General features: G+C 41.5%; 1 protein-coding gene across 1 annotated transcript; it reads right to left on the bottom strand.

Annotated features, from left to right (window-relative positions):
- Positions 1-841: 841 nt before the first annotated feature.
- Positions 842-11,364, bottom strand: ppm1da (protein phosphatase, Mg2+/Mn2+ dependent, 1Da). Its single transcript, XM_080288501.1, has 6 exons — positions 9,778-11,364; positions 8,649-8,877; positions 4,550-4,674; positions 4,119-4,300; positions 3,742-3,966; positions 842-3,654 (listed from the first exon to the last, which is right to left on the bottom strand). The coding sequence occupies exons 1-6, from the start codon at positions 10,301-10,303 to the stop codon at positions 3,268-3,270; spliced, it is 1,674 nt and encodes a 557-aa protein (XP_080144627.1). The 5' UTR covers positions 10,304-11,364; the 3' UTR covers positions 842-3,267.
- Positions 11,365-13,495: the final 2,131 nt, after the last annotated feature.

Here is a 13,495-nt window from a genome sequence, read left to right on the forward strand (position 1 = left end):
GATGTGTGTTTGGGAGTTTTATCTTGTTGGAACACCTAATTGTATCCAAGTTTCAACTGTCTTATTTGAGGGGAAGTTAAAGTATTTTTCTTCATTATTCTGTCCATGGTGTGCAATGTACCACTGGCAGCAAGATAGCCCCAGAGCATGACACCACCACTACTATGCTTGACAGTTGGTACAGTTGCTGTACAGTTGTTAAAACCTAGCATATCTCTTATCGTGCAAATGTCCGCTTCCCACATGCACGATTGATTTTGGAACAAGACAACATCTCGTGATCAGCAATGTCCTAGTCCATAGCCATGTAAAACTCGCTTCACTGTGGATAGCAATGCTGGTTTTCCAGTAGTTTCCAGTTCTTGACATGTTTGAGCGTTCGTGGTTCCTGGGTTGCTTCTGCACATCCTAACCAGTTTCCTGTCATCTGAGCGTGACAGACTGGGTCTACTTGTCAACATTGACAAACTGGTGACACATCCAGTTTTACTGAGGTACAACTGAACTAATGATGTTGGGCTCTGAAATAAACACTTCTCTGTCTTCTCTTTTACCTTTACTTTGTTGGTCAAAGTGCTGTCAAACAAATCCTTTTTATGATGGGAAAAAGAAACTACCAGTTATAGTCAGTCATGATCACTAAGAAGTTAGCAGGCTTTGGCCTTGTCACGTTGAAAACATTTTACAACCCGCAGCACTATTTATCAAACGACAAACTGAGTCTATGTATATATTCTAGTCAACAGATGAGGACAGAGTTCTTAGCCTGACTATGAACATATTAAATCTTTGTTATTTCCCTTGTTGTCCGTTAAACAGAGCAAAGAATTTTTACCACAGCTTTTCCAAACATTTTAGTTTTATTTTGGATGCTTACATTATTTAACTTTGCACACAGAAACAAAATAATTTCACAAAAACAAAAAAAACCAAGGTCAAACTTATTAGCCCCCCTTATGCTAACGAGCGGTTGTGTATCTTTTTTTGCAGGACAACAGTCTGCAGTGTTTTGCTATTTTTTTCAACAAGTCTCACACAAGCCTCCTGAACAATCCCACCCATTCTTCTTTGGTCAGTGTGTCACACTCCTCCAGATTTCATGGTCACCCACAGACTTTGGACTGTCTCTAGCTTGCTTCTGGTGCAGTCAAAAACAAGGAAAACGACAATAACATACTGAAGAACATCCTGAACATGTTCTGGGGATACTCTCTACCACTTCATCTAACTCACTCCAGAACTTTAAGGAGCTTGAATAGAAAAGCGACTGGACTCCTTTGAGTTTCCTGAAGACGCCTTGAAGACTCGAGAAAGTCTTTTCTATTCAATCTCCTTAGATTACCATGACTGAGAACCTACACAGCCTTACTCCAGAATTCCTCTTTCTCTTCTGACGTTCAACCAGTGGGACATATGCAATGGCAAATGTTTTTTTGTTTGTTTGCAAAACCGTTCAGATTGCATAATGATTTTTTTAATTACTAAATATTTTCAAAGCGTTGTAATTAAGTTACTTCAGAGAATTTATTTTATTTAAATAGGTTCATTTCCAGATAAGTGTTTTTCACATTTACATTGTACACATGCACTTGGTGTTAGCACAGCTATCCGAATCAGGGAGGTGAGTACTTCGATTAATAAGCAAACAAAAAGAGGAACAGAATTCTCAAATATATATAAAAAAATCATAATTGAGGAATTCCAAGCCAAGCAACAGACTGCATTTACAGAGTATGTCAAACATGAATTATCACTGTATAATTTAAATAACCCACAATGCTACAAATTCCTGTTAGAAATTGCACTTAGCTCAGTGGAAACACATCACGTAACAAAGACTGAGAAGTTTTTCTTTCCTGTGTAATGGTCGTTACTCTCTCGCAGGAAAAATCTGAATCATACAGGGCTCTGTCATGTTTTCCTAACTATACTAAGCTCAGTGAGTGATCTATTCTAAAACGATTTTATTATTTGACATCCTCAATTTCAGACTAGCTGCATTGTTTGTTAAAAGCAACTCACTCCTAGAGACAATGAACGTCACCATAATAGTGCAAAACAGTTCTCTTAAAGTCCATCCATGCAGAGTGTATTTAATCACAGATGAGCCTTGTGCATACATTGGTAACTATACAACTTGCGCTGCAGCATGGTGGGACAACAGCTCGTAGGAAGGCGAGTATTAAAGAAACAGGTGGTGCAGGTGGTGATGTTGTGTTGCAAATGAGATAAAACGAAGTGGCAGGATGAACTGGGGGAGCATGACAGTTTCTTCTCTGCAGGGGAAGGTTCGTGCACAGTGAAAGGCTGGCAGCATGAAATAGCTCAGTAAATGTTACTTGTAAACATTGTTTGCAGTGCCTCACAATTGAAGAAGATTTCCTTTAGGGCCACCAGGGTGTTCACACAGAGAGAAGTTCACTATTATAGACACATGTACAGAAGCAAAGGGCTGCCAAAAAGCTTTTTCTGAGAACTTATACCAGGTGTAGGAAGCAGGCTCAGGGAAGTGAAGACACCAAACAACAAACATTAAAAACATAATCGAGGGGATGCACCTATCCCTTAAGATGCACTGTGCAATTAACAACTATTAGAAACCTCACAGGGTGGGGGTGCATTATGGCAAATGAGAAAACATGATACTTGCAAACATTACATGTATTTATATAGCAACACACACAATGTAGTAGCTTACTGGTCTGTGATGGTAGCAGCACCTTCAGTTTATATTCAAGGTAAGTCTCCAGTGATTAAATAAACTGATAATAATACATAAATATGTTTAACACAGAGTGCGCACACAATTTTGTTGACAGAGTGATGAGTTGGAGAAGAAAGAAAAGGTGAAGCACATCTAAAAGGAATATTACTCTAAGATCATCATACAATAAAAGAAAGTAGAAAAATATATATATTTGTTCTAAATGAACAATTCAACTTACTTTTCAATACTTGCTATAAAATGCATAAGATTTTACACCAGCAACATTATTTAATGCTTACAATTGTTACTAGAAACTGAGGTGACATAAGACACATTTCATCAGCATTTCAGGAAGGAATTTAAAAACAAAGACACAAAATTCATCCAAAACAAACTTTTTATAAATGTCGACTGTTTGAGTGGTGAGCAGTGAGTCTTCCCTCCGTAGAACCGTTGCTTAGAGTCGTAACAATATGCAGGAGGAAGCTGCAAACTTATGGAACAGAAGCACCACTGCAAATGACGGTGACAGTGGGAGGGAGCAGGTGTGTGTGTGTGTTTTAGCACACACATACTGTGGTACTTTTATGCTGCTGGAGAATGGAGGAGACATTATTGGTGTCTTTCTGTTTCTTCTCTGCGTTGTGTTGCACCAGTGGCGGTCTTTCGGCAGTCCTGCGCCGGGCTTTCTTTGCCAGCAGGCCCGATGGGCTTGATGACACGTCAATAGTTCTTTTTCTGGTGGGTGTCCTGCTGCCAGCTGTCCTGTCCGTTGCACTGGACAGGGCGGGCAGCTCGGGGCTGCCGTTTGAACACAGCGGAGTCAGAGCAAAGGGGTCAGATAGATCCATGTGATAAAAGCTGTTGCTTCCCGATAGCCCATCTCGTCGCTCCAACGCAGAGAAGAGCTCACATGTGGCCGCGGGAGAGTCCTCCTCTGGAAGTCGCTGTAGAAGAAGACAATGGAATAACAGTCAAGTCCAGCACTTATATGTGCATACCACACCTTAAACCAGGGATCTATTGTTCCTCACCTGAACAAGAGGAGTGTCTGCGCGAGATATGGAGGTGGGGGGACACTGAGACACCTTGGCTAGGTCTAGCAGCACTTCCTCATGGTGCAGGGTGTCCTGGCAGGTCCCAGGCTCTTGCAGGGCAATTACTATGGCGCTTGTATTGTCTGCACGCAACATCCGCTGGCGCCACCGCAGCAAAGCATGACTGACCAGCTGCCTGGCACTCGAGACCCCACATGGTGCCTGCAGCAGTAAATGCTGTTAGTACACCGACTAACACGGCTGATATGAGGTGGACATTACTTTTTACTTATGGGCTATAAGAGACATCAACCCACACATGCAGGAACAGGGCAACCATCTATACTGATAGCAGCTAAAGCATAACCACTCACCATTTCCTCGTCATTATTCTGACACATGGAGATGGCCTCTTGAGGAGGAACCATATTCCACAGACCATCGCTGCCCAGGATGATGTAGCGATGTTTTTTAGGGTCAAGAACCACCACACTAGTGTCAGGCTCTGGAGAAACTACAAACTCTCCACTGTAGAAGTCGTAACTCCATAGATCGCCTGTGGCAGAAAAGGAAAACTTTAATGAAGGAACTACGAGCCACACATGCTGTGTGACTCTGAGTCTAACCATCACTACCCTTTTTCTTGAACTTAGAAGTAGCCTATTTGAACAGAAGCTCTACAGAGCGCAGACTTTGTGCCCAATTGCTAGTGAAAATAAAATCATGGTTCTGGTACTCTGTTTTGTATTATTCTAGTCATCCTCACAGCTTCTTCACTGGGATTACAGTAAGTTAATGCTCCTACCTAAAGCTCGAGCTACTGCCAAGAATGGTATCTGGTCGATCACAGTACTACGACGGACTGGACCATTGTGGCTGAGTCTTGGCCTCTTCCACACCACCCGATTCACCCCAGACTTCTTGATCACGCTGTTCATACAGAGAGGAGAGAGAAGCTGCCATTTAGAAGAGTCAGACTACAGCAACAAGAATTACACACAGGTGCCAATCGATTCAATACACCCAACAAAAACATAGTCATACACATCACAAACACACAGCCTTTTAAAGACAGACGTACATTTTTGACCTGCACTAATAGTCCAGTAGTGTGTGGCTTCAAGGCTGGGTTTGAGTATAGCAAGTCCAGTCAGGTATAGTTAAAGGATATTAATCTGGTCAGGCAAGCAATGAGACAACCTCCAAAACAGGAACATTTAGAGCAGCATATTTATCTAGCAATGTCAGAAATAATACAATTCTCTCTTGATCAAACAAAAAAAGGTTGTTACATTCTATCAGCACATTAAAGTTTTACTGAAGAATTATTAAAAATTGGCATAAACTGTAGCAACATTTCTTTTAAATTAACAAGCGATGGACTTGGGGGTGGATCCGTAAATTGTTTTGTCTGTTTGTTCAGAGTTTATCTTCAGTTTCTGTCCCTGTTACATTAAAGTTTAATAATCACATTTAAAATTCAAGATTTCAGATTCTAACTGAAAAATCTATTTAGGTAAATGACAATGAAAGACAGTATTAAAGATGATATTTAAAACAAACTTTTATTCAACCTATGATGAAGACAGACTGGAGCAAGACTGAAAGGATTTTTTTTCTTCCGTCCTGTTTTTTTTAAAGATGAATGTCGTGGTAATCAGTGACACGTGTTCATATTTCTTTGTGCACGGTAATAAAATCGGGACACTGCTTCTTATTTACCCGTTCCCATGGTAATTCGTTGTGTCGGGGCTCTGTTGATGATGGCTTTCTTTCCCTGTTCACGTATGCAATTAACTCAGAGTAAAGATACTCAGAGTGGAATGTTTTCAGAGCTAATCAACTCAGTTTTACTTTTTAACTTAGAGACTGTTGTTGTTCATGAAAACATGTTAGGGCCCTAATCAGAAAGCTTAAATATGAAGAAAAGCAGAAACAGTGACAAACACAGTAAATGGGAAATGGACTGGTACTTTTATAGTATTTTTTTATATATTAAATGAGCACTCAAAGTGCTTTTTACTAGCCTCACATGCATCCGTTCATATATAAGCACTTTTTTCTATGCTAAGAACCGTTTATAACATTTGTGCACACACTCACACTCTGATGGCTGCATCAGGAGCAAATCAGGGTTCAGTATCTTCCCCAAAGATACTTCAACATGCAGACTGGAGTAGCTGCAGGAAGACTGATTCTGAAACCTTCTGACTGGTAGATAACCTGCTCTGGCAACCACAGCTGGCCTCAAAAGCAGCTGTGGCTCAAAACAATGCTGTTTGATTAAAAGTTCAAATGAAAGCCGTCTGTGTGCAGATGAACTTCTTTGTTTAGTTTACAACGATCTTTAAATTGGGCAGATTTCTGATAAACTCTGCTGCAGGTGGACAGCCCTTTTCAATCTGCAGCATGCAGGGTCGGGTCTAAAGGGGGGGCATGGGGTGTACTATAGAGATTGGCAGACCACGTGGCTTTCGCGCATTGCATGCTGGGAACTCGTGGCAAAACAATCCAAGTACCGCATCAAATGCAAGCATTTGCAGCACCGCAAAACGTTCATTCTCCGGTTCCAATACCTTCTTGGTTTTTCTTTGCCCCCCAAAAAAGGAATGTACAAAACGAAGGAGAACAATGCCGGACCGTACAAAGACAGACTTGATGAAAAGTCAAAGAAAAGATACGAGGAAAAAATCAAAGGAGTGAAAGGGTCAGACCCTTACGAGCACACAGAGTGGACAAAAGACGTTAGCGTGCTGCCCAACTTTCACCACGCTCATATTTATAATTATACGCTTCTTGGAGTGAGCGCATACACTCATGAAGTTTAGTAACTTCAGGTCACTGCAACGAGCCCAGGTACAGTTTACCGACGGATGGGTGCAGGACCTTGAAATGCACCGTGTAGAACAAAAGACCATCGTACGAACAAACGTAAGTTTACCAGTCTCACAAATCGTCGAGACTGGTAAGTGACAATAATACTGTATGCTGTAATCGTACTGGGCTATTAGTGATACAAAAAAACTGTTTTACCCTGTGGAAAAGTATATGTTTTTGTCAATGTACCATGGTAATAACAGAAGCGAAACGCAATATTGTGTCAGGACAATTCACTGTTTATGCACAATAAACAAAGGAGCATAGCGCGACCATTTCTGTTCAGCGCCAGACTTGCTTGTAACCTATATCACCAATTATGTTATGAAAAATGACGTATTAACTGCTACAAAACACTGACTAGAGCTGGGCGATATATCGAGTTTTTGAAACATATCGATATATTTTATACGAGATATAAGATGTGACAATATCCTTTATATCGATATAGTCTATGTTACGTTATAATTATAGTTGTGGAGCCGCAAGTTTGCCTCTCTTTCGTCCACTTTTGTCTCTACGCAACGTTACTCCGCCTCGCCTTCACTGAAGACAACTCCCCCTCCTCCCCCATCGCTTCACGTGCAGGCAGCGACAAGACGGACACGGCAAATCTCCGTTAACGAGTTACTGCGCATCGCCCCATGCGTGGGGCTGGACGGCGTCAACGTGCTAACGAGCTAACCGCGCTAACGAGCTAACAGCGCTAACCCTAAAATCCTTTCATTCTCTCAAAAGTTGATAGCGCGCCTTATGTATGAATTCTGGTTGTGCTTGATGGCCGCGAACCGATTTTATGTGGTACACGGCGCTCAGCAATCTGTCACAAATGTTTGAGTACGACTTTGGTCAGCTACGGAGCTGCACCGCTTGATAGATTGTCGGCGCATTACGGCTACCGAGGAGCTTCGCGGAGTGATACGTACTGTGCATCAACGTAATATTACCGTACTGTGTGTGTATAAGGACCATAAATGGCACCTGTAAGAGATGTGGTTATGAAGCGGATTTCAAACTCCAGGCTATCAGTCACACAGCAAAACTTGGGAACAGAGCAGCTGTGAAATCTGTCTGTCTTTGTTATTACGCTCAGCATCTTTTAGTTTACATTTTGACTGCACAATTGTGAGCTCTTTGTTTAGCACAAAAACAACCTTGTTTTCTTTTATTTATGGAGCATTATTTAATGAATGCTCATAATTTAATTTTGAGTAATTTTTCATGTACATCTGTGCTGTATGTTAATAAAAGTGCCTGTGTGACATCTGGGACACAGCTTTGACTAAGAACTCTCTTTTTGTTCTTACTTTATGGCTTAAAAAAATATGTATATCTTATATCGCCATCCAGCTAAAAAATATCGAGATATGAATTTTGGGTCATATTGCCCAGCCCTAACACTGACCTTTGTGGAAATGTTTGGAGCAGACTAACATGTGAGCTGGAGGGTTCTGGGACGTTGTATTTGCTCTTTGAATGGCTGCAATCCAGTCCATCCGTCACCTCTTTGTTACTTCGGAAACATGGCTTGAACAATTTCTCTTCAACGACGTAATCCGATAACAACCGATCTCTTTACCCGTCGGCTTCCCGTGGCTGTCATGCGACCGGCTATTGCAGTTAATAATACAACAGCTTCTTGACATTTTTTGTGTTTCTTTTTATCGCTGTGTGACTGATTTCAATTGAAAGCCTGCGTGCGCTATAGTACCTCTTGCCACGAGTTCCCAGAATCCTTTGCGGTTTTACCCCTGAATGACGTCACATTTTCAATCTCTATACTGTATTTCTCTTAAAGCTCAATTAATAGTTATTTGCAGGTTTAGACTTTTAATAACATTTACAAATAACTTATGTTACACTATTATAGATAAAATAAAACAGCAATATATAGAGTAATGAAAATTTGTATTTACCCCATAGGACAGTAGGACAGATAGGACAGTAAACATTTACAAGGGATCTATAAAACTATGGGGTCAGTTGGGGGGTGGGGGTGACAAAATGTTGGGCTGGGCCCTGCTTACCTTCCTCCTAGACCTTCAATACGCTCCCTCTCTTTGGGAAGTTCTGGTTTATGGTCCTGCGTGACTTCCACAGCTCTGATGAATGGGACTGAAGGGTCCTCCTGGACACCTAGAACCACCGCAGAGTCCCCAACATGGGCCACATACATGCGGTTTCCTCTGAGCACCACTACACTGGCTGTGGTACCTGATGTACTAGGAAGGCCTGTAAGTGTCTTTGGCCATTCAGCTGAAAATACAGAAGGCAGAAAATGAACACAAGCTTATTGTTTATAAAACATTACTGCACAGTGTTGTGAGGTACACCGAACAGACAGGTAGAACATACTGGCTTCTTACATATCAATGTGCACTGATCTGTTTTTGTTTACCACGCTAAAAGAGATGTATGTGACCTCAAGGTCGGTTTTTATTCGTCCAGGAGGTAGTTTTATAAGCAAAGTCACACATGCGCTGCACAAGCACTTTGTGTGTGTACATATAATCTGTGACCAGCTGGAAACAGCTGACAAGTCCGAACATATCCAACCAGACACCTGAACACACTGCCGTGGTCCAAGGCATACACAGACTAAATAGAATCGATGAGGCGTTAAAAAGGGTAATAACTACGTCTCTGTAACGACACACTAGATTGAGGCCAGTGAGACCATAACACTTTGTGGGTTTCCATTATACATTAGATTGTGAACATACTTCTGAACTGTTCGGTGTCTGCTGTGACGGGCTTTGTTTGGCGAATACCGGGCGGCTACAGCTAACTTCGTTAGCTCCGCTAATTCCAATGCTAATTCCAACATTTACTTATAACTTGATCTTAATTGAACAAACAAACAAACAGAGCCTGGGCACAATGGCGAGGAATTTGCTGGGGTATCTGGCAATTACCTAGCTCTCTGGTCGAGATCTTTCTTTTTAAGGCTCTACTGAGCCCGTGGAACATTCTAGTAAATCCGGCTTTCACAGAGCTAGCAATGAGCTACGGTCGGTCAACACTCAGCTGGGTGTAGGCCAGATAATATAGTCTGATTTTGAGGTTTGGCTTTAAGTTCACGTTACTTAAACACAGAGAAGCACAAAGTAGTAACAGCTTTTACGTGTCACAACTTAATAGTTTTAGTAAACTTACGCAGTTTCTTCCACATAGCATGGTGGCATGCTACAAACCCTTTGCGTATGGCAGAGCAGACCTCCCGGTCACAGTCTGACCAGAATCCCCGCTGTTTCTTCATGAACTCCCAAAGATAGTCTCGCGCAAACTGCGCAGCCTCGCGACCCCCGTGACCATCAAAAACGGCGAAGAATGCTACGGAACGGCGGGAACAAGTCGGGGTGTTCGGCTGAACTTGCGGCGTGCTTAGATCTCCTGGTGACGGCGTTTCTACCGATATACCCTCGTCTTCTGTTTGTACGAGTTCACTGGATGCGTTTAAAACCTGCGGGGACTCCACGGTTTTATCGGCCCGGTCGGGATAAGTGTCCCCAGCCAGAGAATTGAACGTGTAGTCTCTCCGAATGTTCTCCTCTGGGTCACCCGTCGTCGGCTCATTTTCTCCCGGCTCAGGCTCTACTATGACCTCGGTCACATCTTCCATGTATTTCCTGCCTCCTTGATCGGTAAAAACACTCACTCGCATCAGTAATGCGTTTTCCATGGCTCCAAAGTTGAGGCCCGCTCCAATTTTATTTAATATTGTTAGTATATAGAATAGAAAGACAGTACAAATTATCGCAGAGCCGCGTCCTGCCTTTGTTTATGTGGAGTGTAGTAGGCATGCTCGAGCGTGTTGACGTCAGAATTTCCCTTCTTCTTGTACGTAGACGTGGCAAAGCAAGTGCAGCTGTCACCGGAGTGCTGTTGCCCTCTAGAGGTCTTGCTCCGAGCCAAACCGCGACTTAAGAGCAAAAATATTGACTTTAATGGGGTGGTCACGTCAATATAAGGTGGTCATCAAAAAGAAACCGCGTTTCCAATCTGCAAGCGTATGAAAAGCGTATGAAACCAAATGAAATCCTAATTCTGTCACTCTTGGTGGTACACGTGCAATTTTCCAGTTGGTCACCGCAGGTCAGGTCTAGTCTGCAGGCAAGTCAGTGTATTGTAGTGCTGGGGAACGCGAGGCTTTGTCAAAGCAGAGGTTTCCAAACAGACACACTTCTCTACAGTGACACCTACTCGACACTTTTGCTGTTGTCGCCGTGATCCTCAGCAACACAGACAGGTATTGCACATTTCTAAACAAAGTTAAATATTATACCAGACTGTCAGTAATTGTAATCAACTAGTATATTGATGCATGCTCAATCATCCAGATAAGAAAGTTCCAAAACGCTGATAATTTTCATCTGGAAGTAGCGTGGAAAAAACGTGTCGTCACTCATCCAACTGTCAGCTGACTGCAGGTTTCCCCAAATATTATAATCAGTAGTGATGTCTGAATAGTGGGCCGTGAGCTCAGTTTCATGATGATTAATGCAAATTGTTGTGAGTACCAGCACTTTGACTCTGTAGTGTTTGATTTCAAATCCAAATAGAATAAAATTTAAAGTCAAATGGCACGCAAATAAGCTTCACTCTGTCACATTTATAAGCACTAAATAAACCCTGTTTAGTCAATATCAGACCTGACAGTAATACTGGCCCTATAGCACGCTCTAAATGTGCAGCAACTATGTAAGTTACACAAATGGTAATTAACCTATATGTAAAAGCTACCCAAAATGACATGGTCGCATATGTGGTGAGCTAATGCATTTCACAGTATCAGAACAGTAATGGAAAGCCATAAGAAAAAGGAAAAGAATCCAGCAAAACGTGACACAGAACATGAGAGATACATCTGGCCCATCAGATGATTCATTTGCTGTTACTAAAGCCTCATCAGAAATGATTTCAGGAGAAGAGTGGCCGTTTAGAAGCCATTCTTATAAAAGAGAAAGGTTTGTCTTGTCTTGACTTATAATCTTGGTAGAATTCTAAAAACTATGTTTTAAGATGTTTCAATAGATTGCTGCACCTCTTTAGCATTTTTCTAAAAACATATAAAGAAGTGAGAGGTGGCCCATGATTTTTGGACAGAGTAATATCCAAGAAAAAACAAAACTGGAGCTATATTTGTCTTCTTTCCAACCGACACCACTATAACAAAAAACAAGAAGCATTTTATTCTTTAGAGACATCCTACACCCTCTGAATGGCATTATTTTGGAGAAAGAGTCATACTGAAGCGGTGACAGTGAACCTGAACACTAGTGGTGTGCGGATCGATACTGAAATACCGATTCTTCCGATACCAGCAATTTATGTTCTAGAATCGATTCTCATATTATAATATCGATATTTTAGTACTCTGGGGTAAATTTGTAGTTTTTCCATTAAAATGAACGCAGTGGAAAGAAACTATACAATTCGGATCGTCTAATTTGGAAGGAACTACTTCCTCTTACGCCTTTCATAGTCATATGCGGAATACGGCTGTATAAATGTGTCGCAGCCCCTGGCGTGCACACTCACAACAATGGCTGAGCGCAAACAGAGTCCTGTGTGGACACGTTGTTGTGGCAACACTACTGACTTCGTCAAACACCTCGGAGTAAATCACATCACAGAATATGATAAGCTTATGTTGAGGCGAGCTGAAGAGGAGGACAGGGACAGGTGCTGCTAGGGCGAGACAGACGTCTCTCGCACAGTCCTTTAGTGCTGCAGGCAGGCAACATGCTCAAATAGCGCACAACGTCAGTTTTTTTTATTTCTATATGATTATTCTGCATTATTAAGCAATAAAAACAAGTTGTCTGATGTCCTCTAATCATTATGAAGCAATATGGTTATGTTATTATTACAATTACATAATACAATTATATATTGTATTATGAAATGCAATGAAACATTAAGTTTTTGTACAGAGTATCGGATCAGTATCGCCGATACCACCCTGAATTTTACTTGGTATCGGATCGGAAAGGAAATCAGTGGTATCGCACATCACTACTGAACACACCTCAAAGCTTTGTTGACCAAGCAGTGGTGTCTGTCACTACTGCTTGTCCTTCTTCTGCAGTCATCTGACCTCAGCCCAGTTGAATATATATGGGACACTTGGTTAAATTGTATTTACATAGCACCAAATCACAACAACAGTAGCCTCAAGGTGCTTTATATTGTAGGGTCAAGATCCTACAATAGTACAGAGAAAACCCCAACAATCATATGACCCCTTATGAGCAAGCATTTTGGTGACGGTGGGAAGGAAAAACTCCCTTAGAACAGGAAGAAACCTCACGAGGAACCAAGCTTGGGGAGGGGCGGCCATCTGCCGATGACAAGCAGCTGTGGAAGAGAGCCACAGATTAATAATAATAAACAACTGAGGAAACATCTGTGATATTACAAGATGCTTTTTAGGGCTTAGTCTCACCATACTCAGTTACCTTGTTCATATGCACCAGTGGGGTACATGTAAATGCTCCTTTCATTAAAGGTAAAATATTCTGCATATTTTATATAGGTTCAACAATTTCACTCAAAAAGTTCTCTTAATTTCACAATAAACGAAATCTAGACTCACATTCACCTGTTGTAACAAAGTTTCGAACCTACCTCAGTGTAGTGCATTTTCATTTCCCCACAGTCAGTACTCCTTATTTCTATTTAGACACATTTTGTAACACATTTCGACATTTTTGGTGCAATGATTGGCTGTCGTTGGAGTTTTTCTAGCCACATTAAATATAAAGGAATTGTAATAAATTTAACACATTGTATACGAAATCAAAGCGCTGGTCAGGTACATTAACATTAAACAAGTAAAGGATTTTTGTCTTCTGTTGCCATTTGTTATGAT

Source organism: Astatotilapia calliptera, chromosome 14 (genome assembly GCF_964374335.1).
Source record: "Astatotilapia calliptera chromosome 14, fAstCal68.1, whole genome shotgun sequence".
Classification (NCBI taxonomy): Eukaryota; Metazoa; Chordata; class Actinopteri; order Cichliformes; family Cichlidae; genus Astatotilapia; species Astatotilapia calliptera.